Source organism: Lontra canadensis, unplaced genomic scaffold, assembly GCF_010015895.1.
Source record: "Lontra canadensis isolate GAN:19392208 unplaced genomic scaffold, GSC_riverotter_1.0 scaffold77, whole genome shotgun sequence".
NCBI lineage: Eukaryota > Metazoa > Chordata > Mammalia > Carnivora > Mustelidae > Lontra > Lontra canadensis.
The window spans coordinates 1,477,344-1,491,470 of NW_022631071.1; the positions used below are offsets into that span (position 1 = coordinate 1,477,344).

A 14,127-nucleotide genomic window follows, 5' to 3' on the forward strand; every position below is an offset into this window, starting at 1 on the left:
TATCTTTGGGAAATCAGGGATTTGTGGTATCTCTCAGCAAAATTGGTAGGCTGATCCTGAGAAAACTATCACTGTTGGCTTTTGAAAGAGAAAAGTTCTCTGTCTGAGAGCATATGTAGAATTCTTGCTTTCCTTTTTGAATTTTTCTGAAAAGTTTTCTCATACTTTCTTAACTCTTTAGAAGGTATAGACCTTATGGTGTCAAATGTATTGTAAATTACTAGACAATAAAGAGAAAAACTTATTTTTTCCATGCTGTGCCACAGTGTCTAGTAGAGTAGAATGTTGGGTTCTTTCTATCTTGTAGATCATGTTAGTGAAACAATTACACTAGATTGATGCACATTGTAGAAAGACACTCTCAAAGAGAGAAGTAGTTTGGAGGAACAGGAAATGTAGAAGGTCAACCACAAACCATTCTGGTTTAAACATAATATGATTTAGCATAACCAGAACGTCAAGAGCTATTATTGGGAACATGGGGAATTTACATCACAGTGGTGCACCAGAGAGATATATATGGCCAGAGCAAAGTAGCTGTGAAGTGACAACCCCCACCACAAGGAATGGATTTTAGTGGACACAGTGAATTTGAGAGCTGGCATGCCATATGCACCCCTTTGCAAAATAAACAAGCTCAAATCCTTGTGTTCTATCTGTAGCTGGTCACATTGTTGCTTTCTTGATTTCTGCTTCAGCAACTCAATCATAGCTAGGGCCTGTACCCTAAATCTCCTACCTTTGGCAAGTGTCTTGTTCTTGACTCACTAGTGATTGATATGGGTATGAGCCTGAATTGTGTTTTAGTAGCCAACATCTCTGTAAGACCAGCAAATACTGCTGTCAGTGGAAAATTCAGAATGGCAAATGATAGCATCAGCAGGGAAGGATAAATATAGACAGTATATTCATATCACTTGTTAGGCTAAGATCATCTCAGCAATGTGGAATTGCTGGTTTTTGTTTGTTTGTTTTGGCTGAAGGATTTATGGTGGCTTAGTCTATTTCCCTTGGTTCAATCTGCCTCTTTCTGAGCCGTTTTAGCAAGGACAATAGGTCTGAGTGTCAAATAAGTGAATGGAAGAAAAGATAGGCAAATGGAATTCAAATATCAAAACACTAAGCATACAAATGACTTTTCACTCATTAGGTTACACAATGCCAGAGTTGCCTATTAATCTAAATAAATGATCAATGCAGTCCGTGGGTAAGTAGCTTTCATGGGAATTAATTAAAGGGACTAGAGGAGACTTAGGAGCAGGACTTTGGAAAGAGCCACAGACGATGTTGTTTTGTGTGTACAGTAATACCTGGTTTTTAATACGGAGGCACTTTTCTTTCTTGTTAGGGAACAGCATGTTGTCAGCAAAATTAAGCCCCAGAATGAAACTTCTTCAAAAAAGGAAAGCCAAAATGAAATCATTTTTTAAGGGTATAAATAAAATAGATCCACGCATTTCCTGACAGCCCGAATGAGAAGGTCCATATTTATCTCAGTAAGCTTTCAGCGTTAGACTTTAGGAGCCAAAGTGACAGTTTTGGACTCAGCCAGACAGTGAGCCTTATATATAAAGACTCAAAATAGATTTCCTTTGCCCCTAGTCCTGCCAAAGAGCCATTTTAGGTGTGCAGGAAGGCGCTGAGCACACTAATGCATAGTGCCCTTATGCTGAGTGGGAGCAATGGATGGCTTTGCCTCACCTGACTTTTCTTGACTGGAATTTAGATCCCCAGAGAATCTGAAAGGTAATATGATATTTCTTGTGATTTCACAGCAGATGTGCTTTTTGCCTTTTTTTTTCTTTTTTATACATGAATTCATTGAAAATGGAGAAGAAAATGCAAAAAGCCTGCGTTGTAATGGAAATAGATAATCGAACTGTGGGCAATCATTGATGCTTTTGATCATTCTGGGATTAGAAGAATTCTTCATACTTGTAGAAATGGACTGTGTCAAAAGATAAGGAATGCAAAAATGGTTTTAAGTAAAATAGGAACTTTCATCCCAAATTTCACTAGAACTCAAGGCCAATTTTTTGTAGTAATATTCTGAAGAGCCTCATAGCTGGGCTCTTTTACAACCTCCTGTTTTTCTTTGACCTTATTCCCTCTCTTCTTTCTCATTGTTTTCAGCTAGAAAAAAAAAAGAAACAAGAAGAAACCAGAGAAGGAGACAAACCATAAGAGACTCTTAATCTTAGAAAACAGACTGAAGCTTGCTGGAGGGAAGGGGGTGGGGGATGGGGTAACTGGATGATGGACATTGGGGAGGGTATGTGTAGTAAAGAGCACTGTGTACAATATAAGACTGATGAATCACAGACCTGTACCCTTGAAACAAATAATACACTATATGTTAATTAATTGAATTTAAATTAAAAAAAATTTGGAAGATCAACTATATGCTTTTGATACTGTGCTAGGTTCTGGACAGAACAAAATGGGGAGAGTATGGGCCCTCTTCTAAAATTTGCAAGTTAAACTCCTATGTAAATGATGTGTGCATTGAGTAATATATAAACTTACACAGGCATAGAATGAAGCAGAGAGGATTTAGGTTTCATGTTTAGGTAAGAAAAAAGTGGGTTTTTACAATTTCCTCAAATTAGTGAGAGAAAACTCTGTAAATGAGATGGGATGACTGCACAAATAGAGCATGAAACTAATGTGACTGAGACAAGCAAAGGAGTGGGTAGCATAGTGAGAGAAGAACAAATGATATGAAGTGGTGCTGAGGGTGGTTTGAGGAAGGACTATTTGAATGCAAGTTAGGCCTAATCCTTCATGTAGTAAGGAGCTATTACAGACTTTCAGGAAGGGAAATGGCATTCATAAAATCTTTAAGTGAAGAGTTAACTTTATCTAAAAGTGTTTGTTCTAGTTTCAGCCTACAGCCTGGGGGCTTCCGTAGTGAGGTTGTAACAGCTGTGGCTTAGATCGTAAGCATAAGTGAGGGGTGGTTTAGGAGGGCATGCTGGCAGGATTTGGTGAGAGACTGGAGTGGAGGACAGGGAACATTAGAATTACTGCAAGGTCTCTGGCTTGGGAGGTCAGATTTACTTTGGTTTCACTTCTTGTGCTGGGGAGGCTGGGCTTAGGAAGAGATGGTAAAAGGAAAAGAGGCAGAGCTACAGTGGGGTTGATCTGAGGGCAGTAAAAGGTTTGATATAAGGAGTTTGCACAGAACTCAAGTGAGGGGCAAAAATCTATGACAGGAGATAGATACCGCATTTTCTCTCTTTCAGCCTGACCTGGGCTTGTATGAGGTGACAGACTAATGTATAATGCGTTTGGTTCTGTTTAATGTTTTGGCTTGTTTCTTTCTAAACACAAGATGATTTGAATGGTTCTTTAAGGATTTCCCTTGTATTTTCTTTTGAACTCACAACCTGCCTCATTAAAGGGATTACATTTTCCCAATGTGAAACTATGTGCAGGTTGAGGTATCTCATTTGATGCAGAAATGCTTCCTGAATTAAAATAACGTGAATAGGAACTCTTAGCCCTAAAATGTGGCATGGAACTTTCTATACCACGTGTGTGTGTGCAACTGCCTGGGCGTTTTCACACACATATATATTGTATGCCCTATACAATTGTAGTTATGTCTAAATTTCTGTACTTTGGCTTATATATTTTGGATGTCCTGTTTTTCTTCGGAAATAGGGAATACACCTTCTACTTCATTTGTACCCCTCAGAGTACAGTATATATAGTACAATGTAGACTGCATAAAATTGAATGTCTCAGGAATTTAAAATTATTGGCTGATCTGAAAAACCACTGTTAAAAATGAATATTTAAAAACAATGATAGAGAACATAATAAAATCTGCACAACCTCAAATTAATTTCATTTTTTGCATTTTTATATTTCAGCTATAAATTAATGCTTATTATGATAGTTGAAGTATTCCAAAATTCTCAGATGTCTTCTAAATCATTAATAAAAAAGAGAATTTTTTCAGTGATGCTGCATTGTTAGATATGTGAAATTGCTCATTCTGTGAAAATTGGTAATCCAAGTATGGCATGTATGCTAATTATCAATTAATGACTGGCTAATTTTAACTCAGCCTTGGGCAAATCTGTTTCTATTTGCTTCCTTGACTATTAAAAAGGGGGAAATGACTCCTGGCCCACAGGCATCTTGGTAAAGATTTTACTCTTTGAAAATGCTTTTCTGTTGGAAACTGCCAGACAGATATTCTCATGACACATTAACCTTGAAGTTGAGCAAGAATAATACTAGAAGTTGTGACAGATTGGTAGGCAGAAATTTTGAAACTAGAACTGGCTGGAACATCAAGATTGACATTACACTCTGACCATTGCTTTTTCTCTCTCCTTTGCCCCTTTTCTCTTTCCCAAGCGAAGTATTGGGGGATAGGAAACTAAGCCTTAACCTTCCTTTAAGAAAGTGACATACTGCTAGTTGCTTGTGGCTTGGGAGGGAAAACAAATCCCCATTTGATTCCTCAGCTTGGTGATTTCCTATGATGCCTGTTTTTGTGAATGATATTTATGGATTCCCCCTTTCCATACAATTGCTTTGGAAAGTTATGTAACTAGACACTGATCTGAAGAGAAGCCAGACCTAGAGGTTATAATATATTGAATTTGTCCAAAGTTGAGTTCCTGTTTACAGGGGGATAGCTTGGGACACTTTCTGCTAGGTTAGCTTTCTCCTTTGCTGAGTCTGAGCACTTGGAATATTTCTGTCCTTGTAACAGATGCTTGAGGAAGACCTCAATATGTCTCTCAGATAATTAAACATTGGGGCTCTGCACAAAAGGACAAGTTTTTATGCATCATTTCTGGGGACATTTTATCATCAGCCCCTCATTTCCACTTTCTCCATACAGCATAGTAAACTATGGTATGGTATTTGAGAATCCTTATGCTTTGCCCTTTCCCACTCCCCAAACCTGATAGAATGCAAGTTTCCATCATTGTCATCCATGTTAGACAGATCTGCTCCATTTCAGTTGCAGAAAACATTCTTAGCAAACACTTACCCAGTGTGTTCAGCAGCAATCAGGCCATTAACGATGATGTAGAAGTTTATTAGAACATGAAGAGAGGAATTACCTACAAGTAATTCTGGAGTGCTGGCTACTAGGAGCCAAGTGCCTCATAGGCAGAAATTCATTGAATAGCATGCATTCATTATATGTTGGCTGCCAGAAGTTTAAGCACTTGAGCTCAAACTTGCCATTAGACCCTCCCCAGCATGCGGGCCACCCACCAGTTGCAAGGCATGATGACACGACAGATAACCCGCCCTCCTTGGTAGCAGTATGGATATGGGTAGTAACCTAGTAAGGGTTCACAGACGCGGCGGCAGTAGCGGTTGCCTCGACGGCAGTAAATACAACAATAACCTCTCTCATCCAGCATGGGGTCAAATTCTATTCCATTTTCAGTCTGAAAAAAGAATAAACTGGGGTTGGAGGGGAAGGTTCACCAAGAAAAGGCCCACTAAGCAGGGAAGGACTACAAGACTACATGAGTTGGGTACTGGTGAGAAGTTAAATTCCTTAGTCTGATAAATATTAATCAAGATGATTATGAATGAGTCTCTTAGGGATTCCAAGTTTCTTAAATATTTTTTTTGTTAAAACAATGATCATTCTCCTTTTGAGGACTTTGATCTAAGGAGTAGTGAGTTTTTGGGGGGCTTCTTGCTATCCTTCTAACAAGAGTAACACGAACGTAACTCACATAGTCATTTATTGGAAGTTCTTCCTCGCTTGTTTGTCTGGCATGGCGGGTCTTTTCCACCTTCACTTGAGGGACCACCCACTGCTCGTTTTGTTCAATCCCTTTTTTTTCATTGGTAGGAAAGTGGAGATCTTCACCATCCTCCTCAAAGTCTTGTAACTCTGAAACTAAGGTAAGAAGCACAAAGTTGTGATTCACCTGCTTTGAAAATGGTTCCCGAAAGAAGTGGTTGGGGTTATGGTGTTGGGAATAGAGAATTTCATTTTGTCTTCTTACTGCCATTATTTAGCCAAGCATGAACCATGTTTCCAGACTCCTACAGCTACAGTTTTAAAGAGATTTCCCAAAACAAATCTGACTATTCCAAGGTACACAGACTTATTCTTTGCTCATTTGGCATCAAGCACTTACTGCTTTGCCTTACTAGCATCCTAATTTTAAAAATGAGGACAGTGGGGTTGGGGGCGCCTGGGTGACTCAGTCAATTTGGCGTCGGACTCTTGGTTTTGGCTGGGATCAGGATCTCAGGATCTTGGGATCAAGCCCCATGTGGGACTCCATGATGGGTGTGGAGTCTGCTTGAGATTCTCTCTCTCTCCCTCTGCCCCTTCCCCCTGCTCACATGCTCTCTCTCTCTTAAATAAATAAATAAAATCTTAAAAAAAAATGAGGACAGGGAACTTATGTGTCTCTCCCACAATGATTTTACCTATGATAGGTGCTCAGTAAATATTTTTTGGTTGCTGGATTTGATTTGGTGCCCTCTGTCTTCCTCCCCTTTCCCCTCTCTTTCTTGTCTTAAATTAAAAAAAAAAAAACCCCTTCTATTTAGAAATAATCTTACATTTTACAGAAGAGTTGCAAAGGTAGTACAGAGTTCCTATATATCCTTTATGTAGTTTTCCCTAATGTTGACATCTCACATAACCATGGTACAATTATGAAAACTAAGAAATTAACATTGGTACAATACTATTAAGTAAACTATAGACTTTATTCAGATTTTATTATTTCTACTAATGTCTTTTAGAAAAAGAACACTAAAGCAGATGTTCTAGCATCTAGTCCAGAATATCACATTGTATTCAATGTTTTTTAAATTCAATTTTCTTAAGCTGCCAAAGAGTACAGTAGTTGCCTACATTGGTTAGAGTGGTCTCTCTTAAGTAATACAGTCATCTAGACTTTCTAGAATGAACGAGACCAGACTCTCTGTTAGCTGGGCAAAATAAGACATCCAGAGACCTTTGTCTTCTTCATGAGCTGACTGGAAGTTGAGAGCTGGACTCATACTCTAGAGCTGCAGCCCTCAATTACTTTTATAGTGATTCCTAAAATAGCCACAAAGAGATCTGTATTATAGCGAGTGTCTTATCTTCTTGGGGGGAATGCCACCATCTGACACACAAAATCATTCTTGAGACAACAGGACATTGTTTTGGCTCTTCTCTCCTCTCTTCTTGGGTTGAGTACATAGTGGTTTGAGGAATAGCTTGGTATCCTGACTGTGATGAATATCAGATGTGCAAAGGAAGGTTAGGTTTTTTGCCATCACTAGTTACATTAGGGTGGCATTACCTTTCCTGGGATATTTAAAAGCTTGTCAGCATTAATTTATCTGATATATAACTTAGCTGTGAAAAATTCCTTCCTCCTTTGGCAGTCAGCATATACAATTTCATCTAAGATATAAGCTGATCATTCTTTTCTTAGAAATGTAGTCTCTAAATGATGGGAATATTAACCTCTTACTGACTTTAAAAAGTGGAGGAGGAGAAGGCATACCTGCTATTAGAGTGGGATTAATCCAATACATGGTCACATTATCACAAATTTCCAGAATTTTGGAATTTTTCAGAAAGTCTCGGTTTTCAATAGGCTTTTCTGCTGGGACCCAAACCACGGACTGTTCAAAAAAAGTTGTGGTAATTTCTTCATTCTGAGAGAAGTAAGTTCAAGGTAGAGATAGGCAGAGAAATTAATAAAATGAGTGAGACATTATGGGATACTGGAAAACACTCTCTTTTGAGTCTGAGTAACAGTTCCAATCCCAGGGCTGCCAGTGAAGTAGCTCTGTTTTGTGCATACAGTAGGTGCCCTTGGGAGAGTTAAGAGCTAATCCCTCTCTGGGGTCTAACGGTAAGGCTGCTTACTGTAACAGGAGTTTTTTCTGCTACTATTTCACTCAACTAGGAAAGTTATTCATCATTTTCTGGGCCTCCCACTGGACCATGTATGTTTTAATTGGGCTTCTGGAACCCTGAATGATTTACATTTGTTTTTGCTCTTTTAAATGGATGTTGTGAGTGCCTGCCATGTTTTAGGCTTGCAACTAAGATTGCAAACAGGATTTGATCTCAAGCTGAAAAATAGCTTGTAATCCAAGCTGGTGAGATCAATTAAATAGCAACCAAATCTAATATTTGGGTTTTACAAGATTTGCCTGTTAATGGTGGCTAGCTGTAGTACAAAATGTTTTTTTTTTGTCTTAAAGTCAAGTCTTCAGTTTATGACTTCACTGGCCTTAACACTGTTTTACTCCTTTCATTCTAGACGTTTACAGTTCGTCTCACAGTGTTTTTTTCTTATATTATCAAGAATATGGCCTTCTCTTTGGTTTCTTGTACTGGCAGTAGTTATCTTGTATACCTACTTCTTATTCACTTGTCTTTTGGGCCTTGACATTTCCTCCTACTCTTAATAAGGCTTTTACTTTTCTTTTTGGTTTCTTTCTAGCTTTATGATTTCAGTGTTTTTATTTGTTCTTTGAAATATGGATTTGTATAATTTTTCCCCTAGTCATTTAAAACTCTCAAGTCTTAGCTCTCTTGCCCTTGAGTCTGTAAAGACCTTGGGATGCGTTGAAAGGGACTGTAGAAAAAATGATGTTGGTGTACTGACTAGCTTTGTTAGCAAAATCAGGGCTATTTATATCACTGCTCTGCATGTTTAGCATGCGCAAACCATAGATACAGTGGTGGAAAGTATGCAGTAAAAGGGGTTTTGTCACCCAGAACTGCAAACTTATTTCATAAAAAAGTCTGTAGCCTGAATATATATATGGATTTTCCTGAAGATAAAATAATCTCACTATCACTAGATAAATACTTATGTTATTTAAAAGATGTGGCAAAATTAATTGAGGAATAAATTAGGGCCAAAATGAGACATTATGGGCCTTTGCCTTTATATTTTTCAGAAAAATTTATCTTGTTGCTTTAGTTCAGGGCTTCATTGCTGGCTGGCCCTACTCAAATGTTTACATTATTTTCTGTAAAAAGCAGCATTTAGTACCTTTTTATCCTATCAATTCTCCTTTCATCTTACCCTTGCCTCCTGCAGTAATTCTTAATATCCTGAAAGTTGTTCTGTTCCTCAGATGCGTTGAATTTATGCTTATTTTTATTGTATTTATGTATTTATGTATGTATTTATTTATTTTTATTAATGTATAATGTACTGTTTGTTTCAGGGGTACAGTTCTGTGATTCATCAGTCTTACATATTCACAGCACTCACCATAGCATATTCCCTCCCCAATGGAATTTATGCTTATTTAAAAAAAATCTTCAAAATTTTTCACTACCATAGGCCTTGAGAGCACAGTATCATCTTTGGAAAAGCTTCTCCTTTTTCTTGGAACTTCTAGGAACAAGGGTTTGTAATTTTTCTGGCCATAAGGAGACCAGTGACATGTCTGGGGGAGCCAATGATAGCTCCGAGACTTGGGTAAAGGAGAGGATAAAGTGCTCCCTATCCTACCTCACCCCTGCCCCCAAAATAAGAAAAACAAAAGCAAAAGATAAATGGGCAGCTGAGAATTAAAATGGACAGAACTATGTAGGAAAATAGTGATAAAGAAAGGGGGAGAGAGAGAAGAAAGAGGTCTTTACAGTGTACAGAGAGGCCACTGTGCCCTTGCCGTAATTTCATTTTAGATTTGCCAGTTAAACAGCAAAACCAAACCAAACAAATATTTGTTTCATCCTAGCTACAGGGGGAATGTGCTGCAACAAGATGGCCTTAGCTAAGTTTCTCTTACTGCTTCACTGACAGCAACACACTGTAGTTACAGACAGAATATCAGGGAAATATTAGAGCTTGAAGGGCTTTAAGGATGGCTGTATTTTAGGTCATAATCCTCCATCTCCCACTAGGCTTTTGGGGGCCATTTAGTGATTGTGCCAGTATCTTAGCTTACCTTACCCTGGCCTGGCAGTATGTTTTCAGAGAATTTGTCTTAGACTGTAGTTCTCATCTTCTTTGCTTTTGCTTTCCCAAGTAAGGTTAAATGCACATTATTCCATTGGCAGCCCAGCATACAATGGTAAGGTGAATGAACCAAAATTTTTTAAAATAAGTGAATGTCACAATATGATAAAAGTAGCAAGGATCTCAGATGGCTTTGGGACTTTTGTTTTTTAAGACTTTATTTTTAAGCAGGATTGTTTTTGTTCCTCCATCTTAGCTCTCTTAACTAGAACTTTGGTTTGGAAGCAAACGTACAAAATGTTAATGACTACCCAGGTATAAAAGTATAGTTTTGCACCTAACAGCACGAACTTTAGTTTTTTGAAAGGCCTGAGTTCAAGATCCCAATCTGCTCTTTACTGTGTGACCTTGGGCAAGTCACTTTTCAGTTCTGAACCTAGTTTCTTCGTGGGAAAATGGGGATAATGATAGCATCTACTTATAGGGTCATCGTGAGACTCAAATGAGAATAAAGCATTTAGTACAATATCTGGCACATGGCTAACACCCAACAAATGATGGCTTTGCCTACAACTATTAATATTCTTACATACCTCATCTATTTCCTCCTCTGGTTCAGAAAATTCAGGAATCACTTTAATCTGAGTTTTGATGAAGCATTTTTGAAGACCTACAAAGTAGATGCCAGTGTAACCCTATAAACAGACAAAAAAAAAAAGACTTACTGAAATAGCCAAAGTTAATGAGTTCCCTGATCTATTAAGGGCCCAGGATGGCAAAATCTGAATTCAAAGGAAAGCTTTGTCTTATAAATCAAGTGGAGGCTAAATGCTAATTTTAACTTGACTAAAATGTTCTACTATTTTAAGTGGGAGCCCTTGGGAAGTGGAATATCCAACTTACATTTTTAAAGTCATGTATTTCCAATGTTTCATCAGTGCCATTTCCACTTCTGAATATTTCAGTTCTGGTCACAGGATCAATTTCCATGTAAATCTTTTTCTTCTCTCCATTGCTGTAGAAAGTGTGCTCCATGTCATATGTCTGGAATAACAGAGGAGAACAAGCTCTAAGATATTCAGTGTGTCCCTTCAAAGGATGCTTTAATTGGGTAATATCTGGGGCACCTTCTCTTTCTGGAGCCTTTGTGGTGAGGTGCCATCTCAACAGCTTACCATTGGGATTTCTCTGAGACTCAGGATTTAAAGTGAGGTACTTTTTGGCACTGGAGCTGATATGGGGATCCCTTCAGAGCCAGTATTTTGTATTCAACCCAACTTGCTGAACTAATCACTAAAATTCCAACAGTTTTCTTGGCAGCCTTGACTAAATAGTGAATGATATTTTTGCAAACCAGCCTGTAAAGTATTTTCCCCTTATGTTAAGCAGAGGGATCACATAAAACTGATGCTGCCTCTTTAAGTTACCACTTCCTTTCCAAGTGCTCACCCCTTCTCTCCCCCTAAAATTCACTGGGGCAGAGAAAGAGATTTGAACACATTTAGAATGCTTAGGTATTGCTCTTTATCTCTTTATCTATCCAGGGCTTTAATATTACCTCAGTAGTCTTGGGTCTGTCTTTTTTAGAATCTGAAGACCATTCACCTTGGTCAATATGAGGTAAAAGACTTACCCTGACCTTAATTGCTTCCTTTTCCCCTTTCAACTCCAGGAAACATTTATTGCCTTCCCCTGACCTTCTCTTTTATGGGCTAATCAAACCCTCTCAGTTTATTCCTGAGTTCTGATTTCCAAACCTAATTCGGTTGGCTTCAAATTCTGTTGTATATAGAATTCAACAACTGTGTCAAGTGCCTTGCACTAAGTAATATGGTATCTTCCAAGAATAGTACCTTGGAAAGGCTTCTTATCAGGTCATTATTGAGTGGTTGCAGCAGAACCCCAGACTCTCTCTGGCCCTCTAAAAGTGACATTTTTTTCCTTAGGACCAAGAGGACCAGTCCCATCAAGTGTCCCAGTTTAGGAGTAAGCCCATTACCTATAACTGATGACACATTTGTAGCTAGAAAAAAACAACAAACCTAACGTAATTCACTACCTGTCACAAACCAAGCCAGACCTAATGGGACCATGAAGAAATCTGTCTTATCCTTGTTGTTAGGATGCCTTCTGCTATCATATTCATTTTTCCTTAGGAAAAAAATTTGGTGAACTGAAATCCTCCTGAAACAAGTCATCTATAGAGCCAAAGTTGCTTTCTAATGACGTGGTTCCCAGTGACAACCTTTTAGAACTTGTACTGGCTTGGGTTGCTTTTTAATGTTTGCCAGTGTCTGTGACTGAATGTTAGTTTAACCTGGTCAGATTTTCCCCAACTCAAGTAGAGAAACACATTGGAAGGGTTTGTAGAAACAATGTTATTTCAAGTGTGAAAAGTCTATGTAGCTGCTGAGTAGGAAGAGACAATGTCATTTACCTCCCTGTAGCTCTGCAGTGCCTTGGACAGGGTCAGTGCTTAAGTATTGAATGTACTCAGTTATTAGGTTTTCAACATGAGTTTTTCCCACCAGTGACATATTCTCATCTTCATAAAGAGACATTTTGAACATTGGCGAGTTCTTTTAAGAGACCGTACTTTAAAAGGGGAAGGAAAATGGTATTTACAACCTTACAGCAACTGCAGAGTTAACTCAGGAAGTCTGGCCTGGTTTGTGACAGGTAGCAAACAAATTCCTTTAGGCTTGTTATTTGCTTCTAGTTATAAATATGTCCTCAATTTCAGCTCTGCAGCCAGCTTGAGAAACTTCTACCTATAGCAACAAATTGTACTCTCAGTCCACCTGACCTAAGTAGAGGACAAAGGCAACAACTTGAGATCCGGGCTTGTCAGATCTCCCAACAGAAGCGAATTTCTTCAGAAATATTATCCATTGTTGAGACAAATGTCGACACTACTAGTCATTGGGGGTGGGGTGGGGTGTTTGTTTCATCAGTAGCACTACTGATGGATTATTGCATGGAAAAATGAGGTTAGAGACCAGGGGATGTTGGAATGCTGCCTACCTGGGCAAAAGAAAAAATAGAGGCTGTATTTTCAATCATTGGTAGAAGACTATGGAACCATACTAGTGACATTTAGAATTTCAGTGTACTTCTGTGGAATGAGTTTCCCTGCACTGTTGGCAATACACTTCACTTGGACACCTTGCTAGATGAAAGCTGTTGGAAACAGCCAAACTCAGTAGATCTTGATTACTTTCAACATTCCTTCAAAGAAGTTTTTTTGTTTTTTTGTTTAGTTTTTTTTTTTAAGGATTTTATTTATTTATTTGACAGACAGATCACAAGTAGTCAGAGAGACAGGCAGAGAGAGAGGGAGAAGCATACTCCCCAGTGAGCAGGGAGCCTGAAGCAGGGCTCGATCCCAGGACCCTGGGATCATGACCTGAGCCGAAGGCAGACGCTTAAGGACTGAGCCACCCAGGTGCCCCTTTTGTTTAGTTTTGGTTTGTTTTTTGCTTTGGTGGGGGAGAAGGGGTCCATTCTGATTGTATTCACTAACCAGATTATTGGATTTTTTTTAAAGCAATGATAGGTTGCTTAATGGAGTGAGATCAGAATGACTTCATTTATGTGTGAATCCTGGATGAGGGGTGGGGGGTGGAAAGCTATATATTCACCCAGATGGAATTCTACTATCAAAGGTGTCCTTTTGGAACAGACTGTCCTTGTCTAGGAAGATGATGCCGGTGGCCCACTTTGGACCATTTGGGGATGGGTTTGAGCAAATCCAGACATACTGTCTCGCCCAGGTCCCTGTGGAGCACATTGCCTGGGTAATGGCTATGCAAGCTCCATTGGCCCATATGGAGACTGAGCTCATGACTTTGGCTTCAGAAATACTTTTCTTTCTACTAAGCTCACTGGCTCAGGGGCTGAGGGTCTTTCTGGAGATGAAGGAATAAATGGTTTTGTCCTTTCCAGGCACTAACAAAGCAGAGACAGTATGACTGGCCTGAGAGATGTATGACTGGGCTCTTAGTAGCTCATCTCACAATGCCCCCCAACTCAGCTTTACTTCCAGAAGGACGGAGCAAAGACAGAGTGTATTGAGGAGTATCTGTCAAATTGGCAAATAGGGACAATTAATCACTGGTGTTTCTAGGAAACCTAGTTCCTTTCATATCCTGTTCATTTTGTACCCTCCTAGTCCTTCCCCTTCTTCCTATCT

The 14,127-nt window shown here is 38.9% G+C and overlaps 1 protein-coding gene across 4 annotated transcripts in view; it reads right to left on the bottom strand.

The window, feature by feature from the left end:
• Window positions 1-5,049: 5,049 nt before the first annotated feature.
• The window catches only part of TNMD (tenomodulin), a 156,723-nt gene continuing 147,645 nt past the window's right edge, over window positions 5,050-14,127 (bottom strand). For 3 of the 4 annotated variants that reach the window (XM_032881790.1, XM_032881791.1, XM_032881786.1), the window contains 5 exons: window positions 10,839-10,979; window positions 10,529-10,630; window positions 7,509-7,662; window positions 5,724-5,890; window positions 5,050-5,426 (listed from right to left, as the gene is read on the bottom strand). In XM_032881790.1, the coding sequence (XP_032737681.1) occupies window positions 5,217-5,426; window positions 5,724-5,890; window positions 7,509-7,662; window positions 10,529-10,630; window positions 10,839-10,970 (765 nt within the window). In that variant the 5' untranslated portion in view covers window positions 10,971-10,979 and the 3' untranslated portion in view covers window positions 5,050-5,216. The remainder of the gene's footprint in view (window positions 5,427-5,723; window positions 5,891-7,508; window positions 7,663-10,528; window positions 10,631-10,838; window positions 10,980-14,127) is intronic. The other variant, XM_032881789.1, reaches the window with a different exon arrangement.